Source organism: Gossypium raimondii, chromosome 5 (assembly GCF_025698545.1).
Source record: "Gossypium raimondii isolate GPD5lz chromosome 5, ASM2569854v1, whole genome shotgun sequence".
In the NCBI taxonomy this organism is placed as follows: domain Eukaryota; kingdom Viridiplantae; phylum Streptophyta; class Magnoliopsida; order Malvales; family Malvaceae; genus Gossypium; species Gossypium raimondii.
This window is the reverse complement of record NC_068569.1, coordinates 21,922,883-21,942,452: the sequence shown is the minus strand read 5'-3', so window position 1 is coordinate 21,942,452 and position 19,570 is coordinate 21,922,883. Positions and strand designations below refer to the sequence as shown.

Genomic DNA, 19,570 nt, shown 5'->3' with positions numbered 1-19,570 from the left:
ATAATATTGTTAGGAGAGATAGCCACGATTCTTGAACATGGACAATAAAAAAAATATATTAAATGCCTTTGAATTAATCCCAAGGCCTTTTAAAGTGTTCAAAAATGTTTTTGAAGAATTTTTAAGGCTAAGTATTGATACCAAATCATTAGTATTGGATACCTTTGAGTTAATCCCAAGACCTTTTAAAGTGTTAATGTCTACTGGGATTGAGATGGATTTGGGCCGGTAATGGGATCATGATCTAGGGGGGGTCATAGTGGGCACTAAGCTCCAATATTTAAGTATGGAGAGAGTAAAAAAATTAAAAATGATAAGTATTGAACATAATAGAGAGGAATCCGGGAAGACCTTTTTATGCTCACCTCTGAGGCTTTGCATCATCTCTCACATGACAATTTTTTTAGCCTTGTGGCCAAAGGTGCCTCAAGATTGGTTTATCTTCCTATTTTGTTCATTTGTTCTTTTTGTCTCATTCTGACTGTGTCAAGGTATCTTGTCCTGGTTCTTTGCAGTGTTAAAGTCTCCTTTTTGTTTTCTTCATATTAACTATGCATTAGATGTTTTATAATATCTTTTGTAGACATTTTTTACTTTTGGGCTTTATGATATAACATAACATATTATATATTGAAAATCTACGATTGAGTTAGTATCACGAGTTAATTGGATATCAATTCAATTGAAAAATAATTAAAATTCATTCTTTTATGAAATAAATTATATTATTATAAAAGTATTTTTATATTTTTACATAAAATTGATAAAAAGAAAAACTCACCTTAACCTAATATACTATGATTTATAAACATTCAGAATTAGTATTACTACTGATGCTTCACTTTATTCTTATATAAACTATTAATAAACTTTTTATATAATTTTTCACTCCCATGTATCGTAATTTAATATATATATTTATACTATAAGCCTAATTGCCCTATGAATGTTACATTTATTTCTCTTCTAGTTTATACATTTACATTATTTCTATTCTAGTTGGTAGTGATAGACAAATAGTTGACAAATCTTCTTTTTTTTTTTTTATTAAAAGACTTCAAACAAAGCAGATGTTAAAAAAAATTCCATGATAACAGAATAAAACTCACCGCTCAAATGCTATTGAATCAAAACTCGAATCCTCGAAAACAAAAAAACTATCAAATCAAAACTCGAATCCTTGAAAACAAAATCGAAGCTAGTAACACCATCCGCAAAATAAGATCACATGAAGGGACGACCGAGGAACACCACAAGCATAATAATAATAAAAACTGGATCAACCTCAACGAGACAGAATAAGATGTGACTAGAATTGAAAGCACGTATCGTATTGTCAAAAAAAAAACAAGTGAGTGTGGAATAGCCCAATGGTCGAGGCAATGACGGCATGAGTTAAAGGCTCGTATCGATCAAGCGATGTTGCATCCTTTCTCTCCTTGGTGGCTAGTTTTAGAAAGAGATGAGAAAATAAGGTCTCCCGTTTCGGCTTTGAAATCAAAGGCTTGATGTTGTTAAATTGGCTCATAACGCTTTTCCTCCAACCAAGAGCATATTGTATTTTGTCTTTTAACCTTACCACATACAACCACATCATCACATCTAACGAATGGCTGGTTCATATCAATCAAAGATAGCACTTATAAGTGATACCATACCATTATATAGCAAAAACATACCCTGATTCAGTAATTAAACCAATCAAACCACCAAACTTGTTTCAATTAAATAAATTATTAAAAATTTATAAAATTTAAAATATTTTAAAAAATAATAAAAAATTATTATTATTATTATTATTTTGATTCAACTGGTTCACATTGATTCATGGGCCAACTAATTCTTTCCCTTACTCTAAATTGGTACACCCGAACGGCTTCATAGCTCTATATCATTCTGTAACAACCAATCCCGGATCCAACCTAGTCCAGTTTTAACAACCTTGCAAATAAGTACCTAGTTTGGACATGCATGCTCAGCTTGAGTTCGAGAAGGCTTAAACATGTAATGTGTTGTTCATCAGGTAAACTAATCAGAGAACCATTAAGAAGGAAATTACTACCATCTATAAAAGGAAAGACAAGAGCAGAAATTGTTACTTATTGTGATAAAATATTCTGTACACATAGAACTAAAGAGAAAACTAACTATAGCCTTGAATTCAGTTTAATTCTGAAACAGTTTAATTTCACTTGATTTCGAGGCTTGAACAATTCATTTAATCACCCCCTTAACTTTTCACATGCAAAAAGAAAAAATAGTTAACAGCTTGTGTCACACAGCACCAACTGCTGGTAACTCACCAAAAATATAGCCAACCACTTAGCGTTTAGGACGCCAAATGGGAAAATGGAGCAGCAGATGGACTCTTTACACAAGCAAAAGGCCTCTTCTTTTGCAAAGGAATCTCAATTCAATATGTAATTACGAACTCCGGAGTGTGTCAACTCGATCAATGACATCCAATGCCTTGATCCGGTCAATATCAAAGTCGATGAAAGGAACTGAAGACAGCCTCCGAATAGGGAAGGGATCTTTCTTAGTTTCACTTGTAGGAGAGTGGTTACTACTTTTACTTAACCTATGGTGCTTGCTTAACCTAGTTTTTGCTGTGTCAAATTCCTGGCTCTTACTTATTCCAGGTGTGTTTTTCCTCTTACTAACATCTCGAAGCATCTCCTGATCTTCGACCGTCAACATTGGAGATGTAGGTTTCTGAGTTAGTTGAACCATCTTCTGATTAGGGGACCTAATTGGAGACTTAACAGGAGACCTGATTCCGCCATTGCAAGCCCTCACTTGGGTAACAAGATGGTGAAGCCACACTACCAAATCGAGAATATAAACTTCAGTTTTCTCCTTGTCCGCATGGTGTAGCGTTTCAATCCTGAGCAAGTCAGTTTGGCCAGCAGGTTTACGATTCACCTCAGACCTGAAAATTTTGTTCATAAAAGCTGAGCAACAAAAAGCATTAACTTCAAGGAAAGAAAAAATATACATAAATACAGATCTTACCCAGTATTTGCCCATTCTCCAACCCAGCCAAACCCATGATGAGCTCTAGTTGGAACAAATTGATACCAATAGAAACAAGGATCAGTAATTGGAAAATACACTTAGAAGAATAGAAACTAGGGGGCAACAGCTTCATTCTAAAAACTGCAGAGAAGGTATCCCAACCATGCCTTATGAACAGAAACAACAAAAAGTCTATCACAAAAATAGGGTACTGTAAGATGCTTACTTGGTTGTGTTAGTGGCAATGGGAACTAGCCACTGCAATGTTTTCTCCATTTCAGCTTTGATTTGTGGGACAGTCAGCTGAAAAGAAATTGGAGAATTTGTCAGTCGCATATTAGGAGTAAATATTTCCAACAATAAGCAACAGGGTAACGGAATCTTCGAACCAACGTTAGTGTGAACAATAGATGAACAAGTAGGTAAGTAATATATCATGCATCAAGATTATCCAAATTAGCACCTCTTCTTTTATCTGAAATGACTGCAGTCTGGACCGCAAAGCAGACTTTACTGTAGGCGGCAGACCTTGGTATAATGAATCCCTCGTATTAGGGGGCACAGAACTTGACCGAGACACCTGAGTACATTGAAAAATTAACTTATCAAAATCCCCCTCTTATTACTGAATATAAGAATAAATGTACCTCAAAATTTTTCCTATGCTTTGAGAGGAAGGAATGGAAAAGGGGTTGCCTAAAACTCCAGTATATCCCTATTTGACAAGATTATCAGGTTCTTTATAAAGTTCCACAAGAAAATCCCACAAAACTGGTTTAGAAGAAACAAAGAACATAGGGACTCTGACCAAGCTTACACATCATCCCCTCTATCATTGTTTTTCCAAGCCATGCTAAAAAAGAAAATCATTAATAATTCCCTAGCCACATTCCTCACCAATATAGAAAATTTCTTATTAATTAGCAAGTTTCAAAAGAAAAATAGAGAAAACAACTTCAAAAGAAAAAAGAAGTTGAATAGCTGAGCTTTCATTGTATAATCTATAGCATGTTAAACATTGTTCTGTGCATGGATTGAACTAAACAATATATTAGTTGGTGCACATTCATCATATGCCCTAAAGGATTATCTGCCTTGGGAAGGGGGAAAACAACCAAGTCCACATATAAATAGGCTAGTGAGGGTAACCAGAACCACCTCTTAATTTCAGATAATAGTCAATGCACAATAACCAAATTGTAAGATGAATGTTATTTGTTTACTCATTATCTATTCTCTAATAACAATATTATGGTTGAGAAAGTTTCAGATGTCTTTATGATTAAAAAAAGGTCTTTCAATAGGTATAGAATCATCAAAATGCTTAGAAGATGCATAGTAGTCATTTCTGAAAGTAAAGCAGCAAAAAGATATTCTTTAGTTTGGAGAAGAGAAAATTCTTATCTTTGCATGTGAAATATTGTAGAAGAGGAACAAATAGCTTAGTTGTTATACGTACAACACTAGTGGAGAGAATGGTTAGCGTCTCTTATGTTCATAGCCATAGAGCTTGCAAAAGCAATTCATGATTTTCTTTTTGTTTCAGTTGGATCATGTAAAGCATCAAACCTAGAACCACTTGCTTATATGCACACCCTGAATATAAGGCTCACAAGTCCCCAAGAAGCTCTAAACAAATGTAGGATACCACTACTAAAATACCAAGAACACTTATAAAGCTTTTATCAAGTTGAATGAATAAATTCATCAGGCCTGTTGCTGGTTCTCCTCCAATTTATCCAAAGCATTTTCCCTGATTCTTATTGATCCCCTGAATGACAATACTCTTCCTTTCCTTTTTGTTTGGAACTTTATTGTAAATCTCAATCACGATAAGTAAGAAAGGATAGCAAAAGGATGCATGAAATGCTCCTGCAGTGTATAACCAAAATTTGAACTACAAGAGATGCACCATCCTTAATCTCTACGACAATATGTCCTCTCAAAATGACAGCTTAGAAAAGCCATTATTAGGCAGAAAATCTTAAACTTACAAGGGTATCAATTTGAGTAATGATATTGGCATAGTGCAATGCAAGACCAGCAGATCCCAACTTCTTATGACTACTAACAGAAGCTTTAACAGGTTTATCACCACCTGCAAGGTCACAGACAAAAAACAATACCCCTCCATAAATAGAACAAATAGCAAATGCTGTGTTTTTAAGCATGATAGAAAATGTGTATGAGAAATAATGTTATGTATGCCATCTTAATACATGTAATCAACAAAAGAAGACAGCTTTCCTTGCACAACGAAAAGGAAATAACCTAATGTAGATCTAGCTTTGAATAGAAATTAAGTTTAACATTACCCATTCTCAAACTTAGAGGAAATTAAGAATTTCCAATTACAAAAGAGAAATTATACTTGATTAAAACTTTGATAAGTGCTCGAGTCACATCCTTGCTCAAGTTTTATAAACAAGTGCAACTACATATTTTAACCATCATAAATTCTACCATAAAGTAATACCATTTCCAGATGTTTTCAGTTCAATGTTTTAAATTCTTACCAGCACTGCCAAAGGCCTCATGAATCTCTAAGTGCAAGAAATGAACAACATCTACAAGCTTCTCCATGACCTATGAACATAAGATATAAAACTTCATTTCAGAACAAATATATATTACCTTCAATAATAACAACTATAGGTGCAAAAAGCTCGCATGGTTTAGACTCCAAATCCATGAAAAGGATAAAAGGATGAAGAACACTAACAGTCATTTAGGAGCTCATACTGAAAAGAAAATGGATAGAAATTTACTAACTCGTACCTCTTCCAAAATCCTTGACCAAAGAGATTTTTTCTTCAAACTTCTCACATGCTTCTTTTGACTCTTTAATTCTGCTTTTAATATTGCTAGGCTGTCTCCTGCATGTAAAAATCAAAATTATAGTACCATCATAAAATTAGCCATACCCGATAAAATTACCAAGGAAGGAGGAAAAACTTGGTCGTAAAGAACCTTCAATCTTAAAAGAACTCAGACAGCAAATAATTGCCGAGAGTGTCACAGACAATATCCAGTTTGACTCAACCTAGGCCTCTGAAAACTAAGTTATAATCCCAGGCTGGGCAGCCAAAATATGGAATGTAGCATCCACCAATCTAAATATGAGAGGTCCAATAAATTCAAAATAAGTATGGGATGCACTCATAGAAATTGTGCAAATGAAATGTCACTAGAAAGCACTAACATGCCCAAGGGCCATGAATAAGCTTAACAACGTCTTAAAAATAAAACTGAATTGAACATATATTGGTTTGAATGGAAATACATAAAAAGAAATTGTTTATTTACATATCAGCAGTTTTTTTTTGGGTTCACGTGTTGTTTTAATGAAGAAAACAAATTAGAAAGACCTAATTAATCCAGAAGTAAACAATGCCACAAAAAGGAAAAAATAAAATAAAGATCCAAGAAAGAGGTTACCTCTTTGAACAGCAGTTGAATTATCCTCTTCCTGAAGCTTCCGTCGATAATCTTGTTCAAATCTGTCCAAGGCATGCAACTCATGATATAATTCCTGCAAAGAGAACAGTTCTCTCCTTAAATGATTAGATCAGTTATAAATTACCAATGAATTGTACCATTATTCATATGCCTTCTTTCTTAAGAAATGCATCAGAACAGCAAATTCGAAAGCAAGAAAATTTTCAGCGATCTTAGCTAATCTAAAGCTCTGTACCATCAGCCACTATAAATAGAATTTATATCCTCTTTTGTTCCTAGCGCCAATCAGCTTAAACTAACAATTCTCTAAGATGTCCCTAGAAAGTAACTACTCTCATAAAATATGCCTACATAGCAAATTATTCCCCATTAGTGAATCATCAAGATAATTGGTTTTTCAACTTAAAAGTGCAGGGAGGCTAGAGATCTACGTCATACTTGACTTGTGCATTAAAATTGGGGGAAAAAAGTGTATAGTATTAAGAGATGATACAGATTTCTTTCATACTTCAAAAAAATAAAGCACTATACCATTGTCACAGTAAACTTTAAAGAGGTAAAACTGCCGTATGAGACAAAGAACTGCATTAAAGTGCAAAAATAAAGAAGCAATTGGTCCTTAAAAGTTCCAAGGTAAAAAATGTAGGCCGATTATTCCTTTCTAAAAGCTTGATAATCAAGCCTTACTGGATTTGGATTGAACACTATTTTACCATCCTTGAATAAACCACCATATTTTACAGTTTGTCTGGCACACCAACGTTTGAGGTCAAAATTTCTCTCACCCACTATGAATTATCCAATATAGGCAATAATAAGAAAAGCAGCAAAAACAGAATTTCAGAAGTGGGTGCAAAATATGGGAGCAACAAAAGTGTTATATAAGGAGAAGAGAGGACGATATCAAGCCAATGGAAATTACTGTCATTGGCAAATCACTCTTAAAAAGTTCCGTAACAAAGCCATGAATCAACAAATAATTGGAATAGGTAGCAAGTTTTATGAATGTTGCAATGGTAGGAATGCCCACGACTTATTCTAGAGCCTCAACAGTGTTAAACATATTGCAAGATTGATTCACATGCTAAAATGCAATAGAACAAAACAGCATCATCATTACTTAAAATATTGTAATAGATAATTTAAGAAAGAAATTTCTGAAGCCTTTCAAAAGAAAAAACCAACAGAGAGAATATTTAAAAAAAAAAAACCTTTGCTGCATGGATATGTAGTTCAGACAAAGTCTCCAAATATAAAGGGAAAAAAAATAATGCAATAGATAATTTAAGAAGAAAACTTCTGAAGCCTTGCAGGATAAAGAATAACAGAAATAAAATATTTGTCACATGGATTTTTGGTTCATACAATGTCTCCAAACATAAAGGGAAAAAAGAAATATTTTCTCTACTGCTTAGGAAAAGATGGAATGTAAATTTCGGTTTTAAACAATTTAATCTTACACTGCAACTTCTAAGAGCAGCTTTCTCAGAATAATGGTAGGAACTGATACTTACAGCTGTATACTGAACATAAGACATCAATTGTTGCATTATTGCCTCTGCTTCATCCTTCAATTGCTTCTCAGGTGTAAGCTCAGAACCCAACCTAAATATTACAAAAGACACAGCATGAAAGATTTTAGAATCTTGCACTAATGTCATAAATAACACTTTAAAAAGTGCAACAAGCCGGAAAATTACTTTTCAAAATAACGATCCAAATTATGCCACTGAGGATCTTTACAACGGTTGCCAAAACGTACCACTTCTCCAGAAAAAACTTTTAACTCTTCCCTGTTGGAAATGGATAACAAAAAATGTTCAAAACTTTCACATTATTTGAAATTTAACCACCATTAGAGAGGATATTAACAAACTGTATAACAACAAAATCATTTTCAAAGCAACATGGCATTTATTATCCACCTCTTATCAGCAGCTGCAATTCTCAGGAGTTCATCCATATCTCTTGATATCAAATTTTGCACTCCTTCTGATGGAAGGACCACCTCTTTTAAATGTCTGATGTTCTCGTTAGAAAGCGATTGCATCAGATTGGCACCTTTAACGATCGTATTTGCAACTTCAAAAGCTAGAATTGCTATTTTATTCCCTTTTGTCGTTACCCCTGAGGTAAAGCCACTGCTGAGGTTCAAATTTGTCATGCTACTACCAAGGGTGTCCAAAACTTCCACAGCCTTTCCAAGCCCAGCAGTACCAGCTCTACCTAAAAGAGAGCCAACCTCAGAAACCTGCAAAACCAAAGCAACAAATCGATTGTTTCAACAATCATGATGTGTGTTTGGTAGACGATATCAAATAAGTTTTCTGCAATCTGCAACCCAATAAAAGAAACAAAATGATAATAGTAGAACAAGAAGTATCTTTCTCTGCTCCAATTTACTAGGCAGAATACTATAACCAGTGAATATACTGCAAGAATTCGCACTCCACAGTATTATAGTAACAGACCAATAATCATCAACCTGACTTCTCTCTACAAACATGAAATTCGGAAAAGCAGCAAATTTGTTCATAAAAAACAAATTCTCAATCATGATATGAGTTTGGCCCATGGTTCAGAGGCGACCTGCTTCAATTCTAATGGTTTCTAGCATATCTCTCTTCCCACCCCAACAATCTCAGTCCTAGCAAATAAAACAATCTTAGACATTTCCATGATTAAGCATAAAAGATTCCATCAGTTCTTAACATATTTAAGAAACAATGGAAGTTATCATGATTGCCAATATCCTGGTCTGTTATATTATAGAAAAAGATTAAAGCTTAGGCATTTGCCGAAAAGCCTGACTTCTATCATGAAACACAAAATTTTCATGGATTTACATCATATTATCCATTCTTTCAGTCATTAAGGTTAGAAATATCTCCATTAAAGTGTGACAGTTAGTAAAAAGATCTCATTGATACAATCCACGGTTAGGTAGAGAAGCAAGAGTTAATGCCAGTAAAAAGGACATTCGAAAACCTGAACTGTAGCTTGTTAATATGACTAAAACATAATAAGTTTCACAACATCAAGTGTCGGACATTTTTCATCAAAGAAGTCATTAAGCAATTATATTTTAATTTGTACTCCAAGGTAACCATATGGCCGTGTGGCTTTCATATAATCACAGGTTGTAAAGGTACCCAACCCCACCCCACCCTTCACCCTCCCCCAAAAAAAAAAAAAGAAAATATAAAGATAAAATATAATAAAAATTTAAGCTTCTTTGACGACTGACATGCATCAATACAGCAACCATAACAAAAATAATATGTAACCAGACAAGGGGGCAAAATGCACACTCTAGGCACTCAAACCCTTGTATTGCCTGGTATGCAAAGCACAGAAAAAGAGCTTGCTTAAGGGTGTACATGAGACACTAGTGCTCACAAGCTACTCAAGTTTAACTCGAAAAAAAACTCTAACTCAGTTTAGTAATATTGAGCCGAGCTCAAGCTATCGGTCGAGCCAAATTTGAGCTTAGAAATAGTCAGCTCGAACGGCTAGCGAGCCTTATTGATGTTTTCATTTTTAATATATAGTTTAAATATTTTTATATTATTAAATTACATTAATTCCCTTGGTATATATTATTAACCCTAAGGATATTTAACGAGCCAAGCTCGGACTCGAACTTGAATACTTAAAAGCATAATCAAGCTCAAGTTCAAGCATGAGTATGAAAATTGATAAATGAGCTTAATTTAGTTTGAGAAGCTCAATTATATCTCAAGCCGAGCTCAAGCTTAAAAGTAGACATTCGATTAAGCTGGACTTGAGTATCAAGCTCCAAATTTCGAGTCGAGCTCAAGCCTACCCATATTTGGGCTCCTCGGCTTGGCTTGATTACACCCCTAGGCTCGCCTAAGTGAAAGCACAATAAGCATATTTGTATTCCTTTTGTATGTGTCTTTGTGTGTATATATGAAATATATAATTATTATAACAATAAACTCTACAAGTGCTCCAGTTTTTTTATAAAATTCTTCTTTTTCTTTTGTAGGCCAATAAGCACCATTTCTTTAGATATCATGTCTGTTGAAGAATACTCAACTAATAAGTAGGAAGTTCCATATTATCCTATTTCTTACTGATGACACTACACCTAATGAAAAAAGTTTAAAATAAAATAATTAAAGAGAACTTCAATCGAATTCTTTTTTTTCTCGTGCGCATATGCCCATCACCTTATTTAAAAAAAGACACTAGGTGGATCAGGTATGCACTTGATCAAATGCACCTTGCCCTTGAGGCACTTTTGTTGTTTGGCGCTAAGGAGCACACCTAGAGAACAGTGTGCAATAATAGATCTACAAGGAAAAATATAATAGAATTAAGCTCACAGCACTGCAAGAGTTGCAACATAAACTTAGCTTGTCTCATTAATATCATTGTAAAGCAACTTTACATCATCTCAATTAGTGCACATATGCATAATTGAAAAGGAAACAAACAACTTTCATACCCTTGATCGTAGAAATTCCAAAATTGTTAATACTTTCATATTTACAAGCTTCTTCCTAAACAAAACTGGGAAAAAAATCATCACTTTGCCTCAGTGAAATCTAGAGATAACGCACTCTGATCATATACAGAAATTAGACATAAGCACCAAGATAAGGTTCACTAAGCAGTATATATAATAGAGAAAACAAGAAGTAACAGACATACATTCTTACAGCTAATGTGGTCATAGAAGAAGTTTCCAAAAGGCATGCATTTCAATTTTCACCCTTGGCTGAGGATAGCTAGCTTACAGACAACATGATACAGCGCAATAAAACAGCATCTGCTAATTACCTAGTAACTTCTCTTAGTCTTTAATTTACATAACTAATTTCACCTTTAGCGCATTCTATGTTGTCACAAATTGTACTCAGATAGTTTTCAAAAGTCAAAGCCTATCCTCGGTCCTATATCTAGCAAAAAGACTATTGACCAAGAGATGGGAGGAATACAGACAGCCTATTTAACCACAAGTGACTATGCCATTTATCATCTTGGAAAGACAGAGCCCATTTATATGGCTTTGACTAAAGAGGAGTTTATTTAACACACAAATGACAGCTCTAGGAATTAGGCCGTAAACCCCTTTTATTCATCATGCAAACTCACTCTAGAGAACAGGAGCAGTTGACAACGAAAAGATAACCTCCCAGGCCCATCTCCTCAAGAATATAAACCTTTACATCCTTTTGCAATTGGTCAACACCTTCTGCAACAATATCCTTCCAAGTGAAAAATCTGTGACTAAATGGACTGCAGACAACAATAGCCAGACCTAGTCCAGCATCTCTAAGCCCTCACATAAGTATAAAGCAATCTAAGAAAAGAGTCTATGCCGATACAATATAAGCACCTATGGAGAAAACAGAAAATTGGAACTAAATTTTGTATGGGAACAAGTAGAATTTGAGCTTACTTTTGCTGCAGTAACCTGCTTAGATTTTGCTGATCTCGATTTATCTGATAGCACCCTTGACAAACGAGGAATTCCATCATAGATATCATCTGCACTTGTCCCATATGGAGCTGTACTGATCTCTGGGAAGGAGAACGGTTCTCCAGACACCATGTCTGCATTATCCTCAGCTGGAGGGGGATTTGATTTGGCGTTTATCTTAGCAGGAAGTTCACGGGTCTGAAAAACTAATCCAGTCCTTTGACCAATATGGCCATTAACATGTGGGAAGCCTCCACAGGGAGCATTATCTACAGTGGATCTCCTCGAGCAAAGCCCACCCATTTGTGCTTATCACGAGAAATTTTTATACTTTAGTATTGATTGAAATTTGCCATAAAAGGCCAAGAACCTCAAGTATGTACAAGAACAAACACTGCTTCCTTATTTTTATCAAAGCAGTGATACAATATAAAAGCTACTAACTTCCCACAAAACTAATAGGGCCCCTAGCTACTTATTGAATCAAAGCAGTCTAAACCTAAAGATAACCCATGTCCCAGCAAAGCAGTCAGAGTACCAATTTTCATTCATACTTAAGCTCCAGTCCATTAACACCAAGTCTCACCAAACTGTAAAACAGCAAAAACAGAGGCAAACTCATCAATACAAATTCCAAATAAAGCAGTGAAGAATGAACAAAACCTAGCTCAAAGCATCTAAAATAAACATGCAAAACCCAACTTAGGAACATAACAAGTAAAATGATTTTGGCTGTGCTGACTAAAACAAAGAATCCCCAGAATGGATCCAAATACCCATTAGCAAAAATAATCAGAACTCTGAGATCAAAAAAATCGTTCAATATAACCAAAAACAATAAAAGATAAGCTTACCAGGTTGGGAGATAGACAAAGGGTTGGATCTGAGAAGATAGGAAAATCAAAAGGTATGCCTGGTTCTATTGTTCACTAACCAACAAACAGACAAATTTTACCAGAGAAGAGAGAGAGTATTAGAGTAAGGTACAAGGGTCTTTTTTTTCAACGATGGTGATGTTAAGATGAAGAGATCAGTAACAACAGCAAAAACAAGGGAAGATCCTAGATAAGATGTATGTTCAAATTAAAATGAGAAAGTTAGATAGGGAGAAGACTTCATTTCCGAAGGGGTGTGTCAGAGTTTGAGTCAGAGGCAGCTGCCTTCCATCTCAGCTTCTCTCGTCGCTGTTAATGCCAAACAAACAAATAGTCTCTCTTTTTCTCAGTCATAGAAAGAAAAGAGAAAAATATAAGAGAGTAATTGAGGAATTGGTCAAAGCAAAATCTCTCTCTTATGAAAAACAAAATAAAAATAAAAAACACATTTTATTAGTTTTCTTAGGGAAAAAACATCAGCAGCTTTTTTTTCCCTTATTATTTGTTTATAAATTCTGGTCTGTTTGTTTGGCAGTTTAGAAAATAATTTTTAAAAATAATTTATTTTTCTAGAAAATAATTTACTAGAAAATATTTTCAGTATTTGAATAAATCTGTAAAATATTTTTGTTATTTGGCAGATTTTCGAAAATATTTTCCAAAAAATTCTTTTTCATAATATATATATTAATAAATTTTTATATTTTAAATTGTTTTACATATATTACAAATATTTTATTTATAATTAAATAAATCAAATTAAATATATAGTAATACTCAATTATTAAGTTACAATATTAACCGTCATAAATTAAAAACAACCAATATCAAATAAATTATTTGTAATTGTGTTAAACAAATAAAAACAATGATTGAATAATTATAAATTAATAGCTTCGAAACCACAAGTAATACTAGAAACTAATAATATTATCCAAATGCATAATTAGTAGTACACCACATAGTAACAACATTGTCCAAGTGCATAAATAATATTACACCACATAAAAATATCAATATCTTCAACCTTGAGAAATTTTTTGAAGCCAAATTTTTTTATGCTTCTTACTTTTAACTAAAAAAACTTTGCCATCGGATTCATGACTCACTAGATAATCAAACACAGAACACAAGAAGTCATCATCAAATAATTCTTCCTCCATCGACATCACATGCTCGTAAAGCTATGGTGTCTTATCCGCAGTAAATTGTTCCAAAGTATTAGCAATTTTGCCGAGTTGTTCACCCACAAATTTAATTTGTTCATCAACGACACTTTCTTGAACATTTTTTCTTTTACGTTTGGATGTGCCAGATGAAGATATATTTGTTCTTACCTCTTCAGCCTCTTCATTGTCGCAGTCTACAGGCACTGAATCTTCATTACCATCATCCAAATCTATGTCAGCAAATGTTCTGGCAAAACTTTCTGTTACTATATCTTTGCCAACAACCAAAGCCATTTCATCATAATGATCAATGCTTTTATTCAAAAATGGTTCATACTTCTTGTGTGTCTGTTGGATATTATACACAATTAGAATAACAAGTAAAAAACAATTGAAATATACTTAACATATATATACATATATTTCCATCACTGCTGCATCGTATGTCGCTTTATCACATGTGATCATTTTCATGTTATCATCCCATCCAAAACCACTTTCACCTCAAATTTTGCATATAATTTGCCACTAGTTTTTTACAGTCCTCAAATGATTTTTCACATGCTTCGCATCGCATTGGACTTGGAATCTTTCAGAAATAGCATCGACAACTCGATTAATAGAAACTGCTTTGAAAATATTAGATGGCTTATTTCCTTTCTGGGCCTCTTCTGCTAGAATTTCAAGGAAAACATGTTCCATCAGTTTTGTCCACCTAAATTGCTTGGAGGTCCCTTCTTTGTTGCCCTTACCCATTCTACATTAAATAATTGTCATTGTCAATCATTTTAATATCCAACAAGCTTAAAACATAATCAATATCTAACAAATTCAAGATATAATATCAAAATCCAACAAACTAAAATTTCAATATCATTATCCAACCAATATTAACAAAAAAAAAACAAATTTAATACTAAAACATACATAACATAGAAACAATAACCATAAGCCCTAAACCTACCTAATATTTCTAGCCATATAATCAGTCCACATAGTTTGTGTAATTTCGTCTCTCTTAGCAGACCATTCTCTTGCTTCTTCTCTTTCTTCTCGCTCCGTGAGAGTTGGTATTATCAAATCAGACTCAAACGCCTCATATAATCCTTAATTAAGTAAATCACTAGGATCAACTCCCATTATATGATTATGAATGATACAACAAGTCAAAACTATATCTACTTGAGTTTGGAAATTCCAAATGGTTCAGCATCTAATACACGAAACCATTTCTTCAAAATCCCCAAAACACATTCAACAGTGATTCGTAATGATGAATGACGAAGATTAAAGAGTTCCTTTGCATTTTCAGGCCCTTCAGCACTAAACTATTTCAAATGATATTGGACACCACGATATAGGGTAATATATCCATTTCGAATGCCATATCCAGCATCAGCAAGATAATATTTACCTACAATTTTACAATAAATAATTAATACTAATAAGTTATGAGCTTACTAGAACTATTTGCTATTTAATGATAATTATTACCTTCCAAAATTCTTAATCCTCCTTGGCGTGAAAGTGCATCACTTAAAATACAAGAATCATGTGCACTACCTTCCCAACCAGATAGAACATAGGAAAATTTCAAATCAAATGTAATGGTAGCCAATAAATTTTGTGTCGTTCCCCCTTTACGGCTACGAAATCTTCCTTGCATGCTAAGTGGAACGGATGCACGAATATGAGTTTCATCTAATGCTCCAATACAATCTTTAAAATAAGGATAAAACCTTGGATTGTTTCTAATTTCTCTAGGAGTTGACTCATCGGGTAATCTAATAACTAGTCTATACAATTTAAAAATAGCTCTCAATACAACCCTAAAGTAACGATGAACTGTCTCAGTTGATCTATAATATCTAGATCCAATCACTCGAAACCTTACATTATGACCAATTATATGTAAAAATATAACTACTTGCTCCCTAATATTGACAGATTTAGATGATTGTAACAAATTATTCCTACTAAGAGTATCACATAAATTAAAAAAGGTGATCAGTCTCATCCTTATCACATCAATACAATGCCGGTCACCACTATATAAAATAATATTAATATAATTTTCTCTTTCATAATCTTGATTCACACGAGGGCGAGAAGCAATTTCCTTCCTAGTTTCTAATTTTTTAATCCAAATAGCCCCAAAAGCTAAAACTGAAGCCACGACTCTGACAATTGCATTTTGAAGTTAATTACGATCCATCTACACAAAATAATGCATACATACATATCAAGCTAATTATAATTGCAAAATAATTTTTTGAGAAATTTAAAGCTGCTTTGAAAGTACCACTTAAAATATATTGATCATAGTTAATTCAATACTTCAATAAATGATTTGGTTAATACAATACTTATATTTGATAAGCATATGAAAATGAAAGCATGACAAATGAGTTTTCTTGTAGGAAATTGTGAAAGAATTGTAACTAATGTGTTTAATCATGATAGGTTAAGGGCTTATAAATAAATTTGGCAAATTTGGAATGGAATTCATTTAAAATCATGAGTTTGATTGGTGCAAGATTTTGTTATATATTATTAGGTTATCTTCCATGTATAATTAATTAATTAATCCTCGTTACATATTTTATCAAGAATTTGAATGGGAAATTTGGATGTAATTCATTTAAAATCAATATATTATTAGGTGCAATATTTAACATATTATTTATAAAAATATACATTAATGAAATTTGATTATTTATAAAAAATATACATTAATGAAATTTGATTATATATATGTTATAAATTTTATTTATTTCTATTTTTATAATTTTTAAATTATAAATTGATTAATTTTATAAAAATAAATAATGTTTAAGTGCACTCCTAATTGCTATAATATGAAATGATATCTAAGACCTTTTTAATGTGCGTAAAACATCGATTAACAATGATATTAAACCTTAATTAATTAATTAATACATGTCATATGATATTTAAACAATAAACAAGTATTCTATTCATGCATCAACATGGCCTTCAACAATTAAATAATTAATTAGCTTAAGCCAAACTTTAGCATTCAAATGATCAATGATAATCCTTCTCAAAAAACTGAAACAGATTGAACAAAGGACGTTTGGCAAAAGCCATGTGGGGATGGCAAACTCAAATTCCAGATCTATTATAAATTCATAAATGTTAGTTTCACCCTTCAAACACAAGCCAAATAGCTCATTCTGATGAAACAGAGGCATCAATGTAACACCCCTTACCCGAGACCGTTGCCGGAGTCGAGCATGAGGCATTACTTGACTTAACTTATTAGTTTGGGGCATAAAAATTTACTTTTAAAATTTATTTCACTGTTCACCATAATACTGTGCACCTGCGCAGCAGTCACTAATTTAATTATAACTTGAGCTACGAAACTCGAAATTTAGATCCATAAATTTTCCCTGAAACTAGACTCATATATCATTTTAGCATAAAATTTTCAGAATTTTTGGTTCAGCCGATTAGTACAGTTTATTAGTTAAAGTCTCCCCTATTTCACTAATCCACTGTCCTGACCTCTCGACACTAAAATTTAATTATCTCATTGTACAGACTTCATATGGTGTTCTCACTTGTTTCTAAATAAAATATACTCAATAAGGAATCTATACATATAAATCACAACTCATAAATATTTTTGTACAATTTTTAATGATTTTCCAAATTCAGAACAGGGGATTCCGAAAACCACTTTGACTTTGTCTAACTAAAATGCAAATATCTCAGAATACATAATTTCTCTGTCTACACTGTTATTTGTCTATGAAAATAGACTCAATAAGCTTTAATTCTATATCTCATCCACCCTCTAATTCATTTTCTACTATCTTTGGTGATTTTTCAAAATCACGTCACTACTGCTGTCTCAAAACCGATTCACTGCCAATTTTTACTTTTTCATGATTTCTATGCATAATTTATCACCTAGACTTTTATAACAACAAACACCTTCATACTTAGCCATTTTGATAACTATTCATCATCAAATATTTACATATCATCTTTTGGTCATAATTTAAGAATATACAATCGAAATGACTAAGTCCCTATACATGCCATAGCTCGAAACACTTATCGTCTTAAAATACCGAGTTGTGGTGGTTGATAGTGTAAATGCTCTCCGACGTCTTCAAGATCCCGACTATGCTTAATAATACTATATGAAAGAAAAAGAAATAAAAGAAGTAAGCATAAAGCTTAGTAAGTTTACAAGTAAATAAATAACAACATTTAACACAAATAATGATATGCAAGTATCATGTTCTTAAGTTTCCTCTTTACTTGCTCTCATTTACTTGTTTATATACTTACCTATTTAGATAGCTTAAGATTACAACTTACTCTTCTCTTGCTGAAATATTGGTTCTCACTGATATCATAACATATTCTTAACTCTTATAACTCACTTGAAGTTGCTAATGATACTTTTACTTGAACTTCCATAGAACATAATCTGTTTTTTAGCCCGTTGAGCCACATTGGAATATTAAGGAGACTTGGGTCTCATATCTGATAATAACATGCCAAAGCCATGTCCCAGACATGGTCTTACATGGGATTTTTTTTACTGCCAATGCCATATCCCAAATATGGTCTTACATGGGAGTTCTCATATCGGTGCCCATGCCATGTCCCAGACATGGTCTTACGGGGGACCTCTCATCTCGGTGCCAACGCCATGTCCCAGACATGGTCTTACATGGGACCCCTCATAATCTCAATGATGCCAATGCCATGTCCCAGACATGGTATTACATGGGATCTCTTTACCCCAATGTCATAACATTTGTATCTGATACATTCCTAATGTTTCAACGGGACTTTTTAATACTAATTCTCTATCGTCTCATACTTGAGTCAACATCAAATAAATTCATGAAATAAATATATAATTGATGAAAAATAACAGCATTAATAATAATTATTGAAATATTGCATTTATTTATCGTAAACTTACCTCGGTACAAAATTTGACCAAATCTAGCAACTTAGTCCTCTATCTTTTTCTTTCCCCGGTCTAACTCTGAATTTCGTTTTTCTTAATTTATAATAGAAAATTTAGCTTATTTAATACTCACATTCATCAAAACAATCCTTGACTCGAACTTTGGAAAAATTACGATTTTGCCCTAAACTTTTGCATAATTACACTTTTGCCCCAAAGCTCGGAAATTAAACTTCAGCTCTTTTTCTTATGTTTTATAACATGCTGAACATTTTTCCCTTCTATGACAACATCAAATTCTTACTCTAACACTTACTTATGAACATTAGATATTTTTACCGATTATGTCGTCTTACTCGTTTTCACTTAAAATCGCTTAGCCAAAGTTGTTTAACATAATTTCAAGCTTCATATTCTACCATAAAGCATCAAAATAAACACGTTTCACCTATGGGTATTTTTCCAAATATAAATCCTAGGTTAAATTATTGCTAGAATAAGCTAAATCAAGTTACCGGGACTCAAAATGTAAATAACATTAAAAACAGGGCTTGGAATCACTTACTATGGAGCTTGGAAGCTTGAAAACCCTAACTATAGCTTCCTCGTTGCTATTTTCGTTCACCATGTAGAAGAT

The 19,570-nt window shown here is 33.1% G+C and overlaps 1 protein-coding gene across 1 annotated transcript; it reads right to left on the bottom strand.

Moving 5' to 3' along the window:
* Window positions 1-2,068: 2,068 nt before the first annotated feature.
* LOC105769928 (protein PSK SIMULATOR 1) lies at window positions 2,069-13,201 on the bottom strand. The gene is made up of 13 exons (XM_012590899.2): window positions 12,784-13,201; window positions 11,909-12,519; window positions 8,403-8,728; window positions 8,178-8,270; window positions 7,992-8,082; window positions 6,457-6,550; window positions 5,797-5,894; window positions 5,535-5,604; window positions 5,013-5,116; window positions 3,482-3,598; window positions 3,245-3,321; window positions 3,016-3,060; window positions 2,069-2,932 (listed from the first exon to the last, which is right to left on the bottom strand). Exons 2-13 carry the CDS (start codon window positions 12,230-12,232, stop codon window positions 2,425-2,427), a joined length of 1,947 nt encoding a protein of 648 aa, XP_012446353.1. The 5' UTR covers window positions 12,233-12,519; window positions 12,784-13,201; the 3' UTR covers window positions 2,069-2,424.
* Window positions 13,202-19,570: the final 6,369 nt, after the last annotated feature.

What these genes read in the sequence shown, in the direction of transcription:
- LOC105769928 (XM_012590899.2), bottom strand. Translation starts at nt 12,232, where the DNA reads ATGGGTGGGCTTTGCTCGAGGAGATCCACTGTAGATAATGCTCCCTGT. An exon ending in CTTATGTTCAGTATACAGCT is followed by an intron (nt 6,551 to 7,991) that starts GTAAGTATCAGT and finishes TTCTCTTTGCAG; the next exon opens with GAATTATATCATGAGTTGCA. An exon ending in GGAGAATGGGCAAATACTGG is followed by an intron (nt 2,933 to 3,015) that starts GTAAGATCTGTA and finishes CAAAATTTTCAG; the next exon opens with GTCTGAGGTGAATCGTAAAC.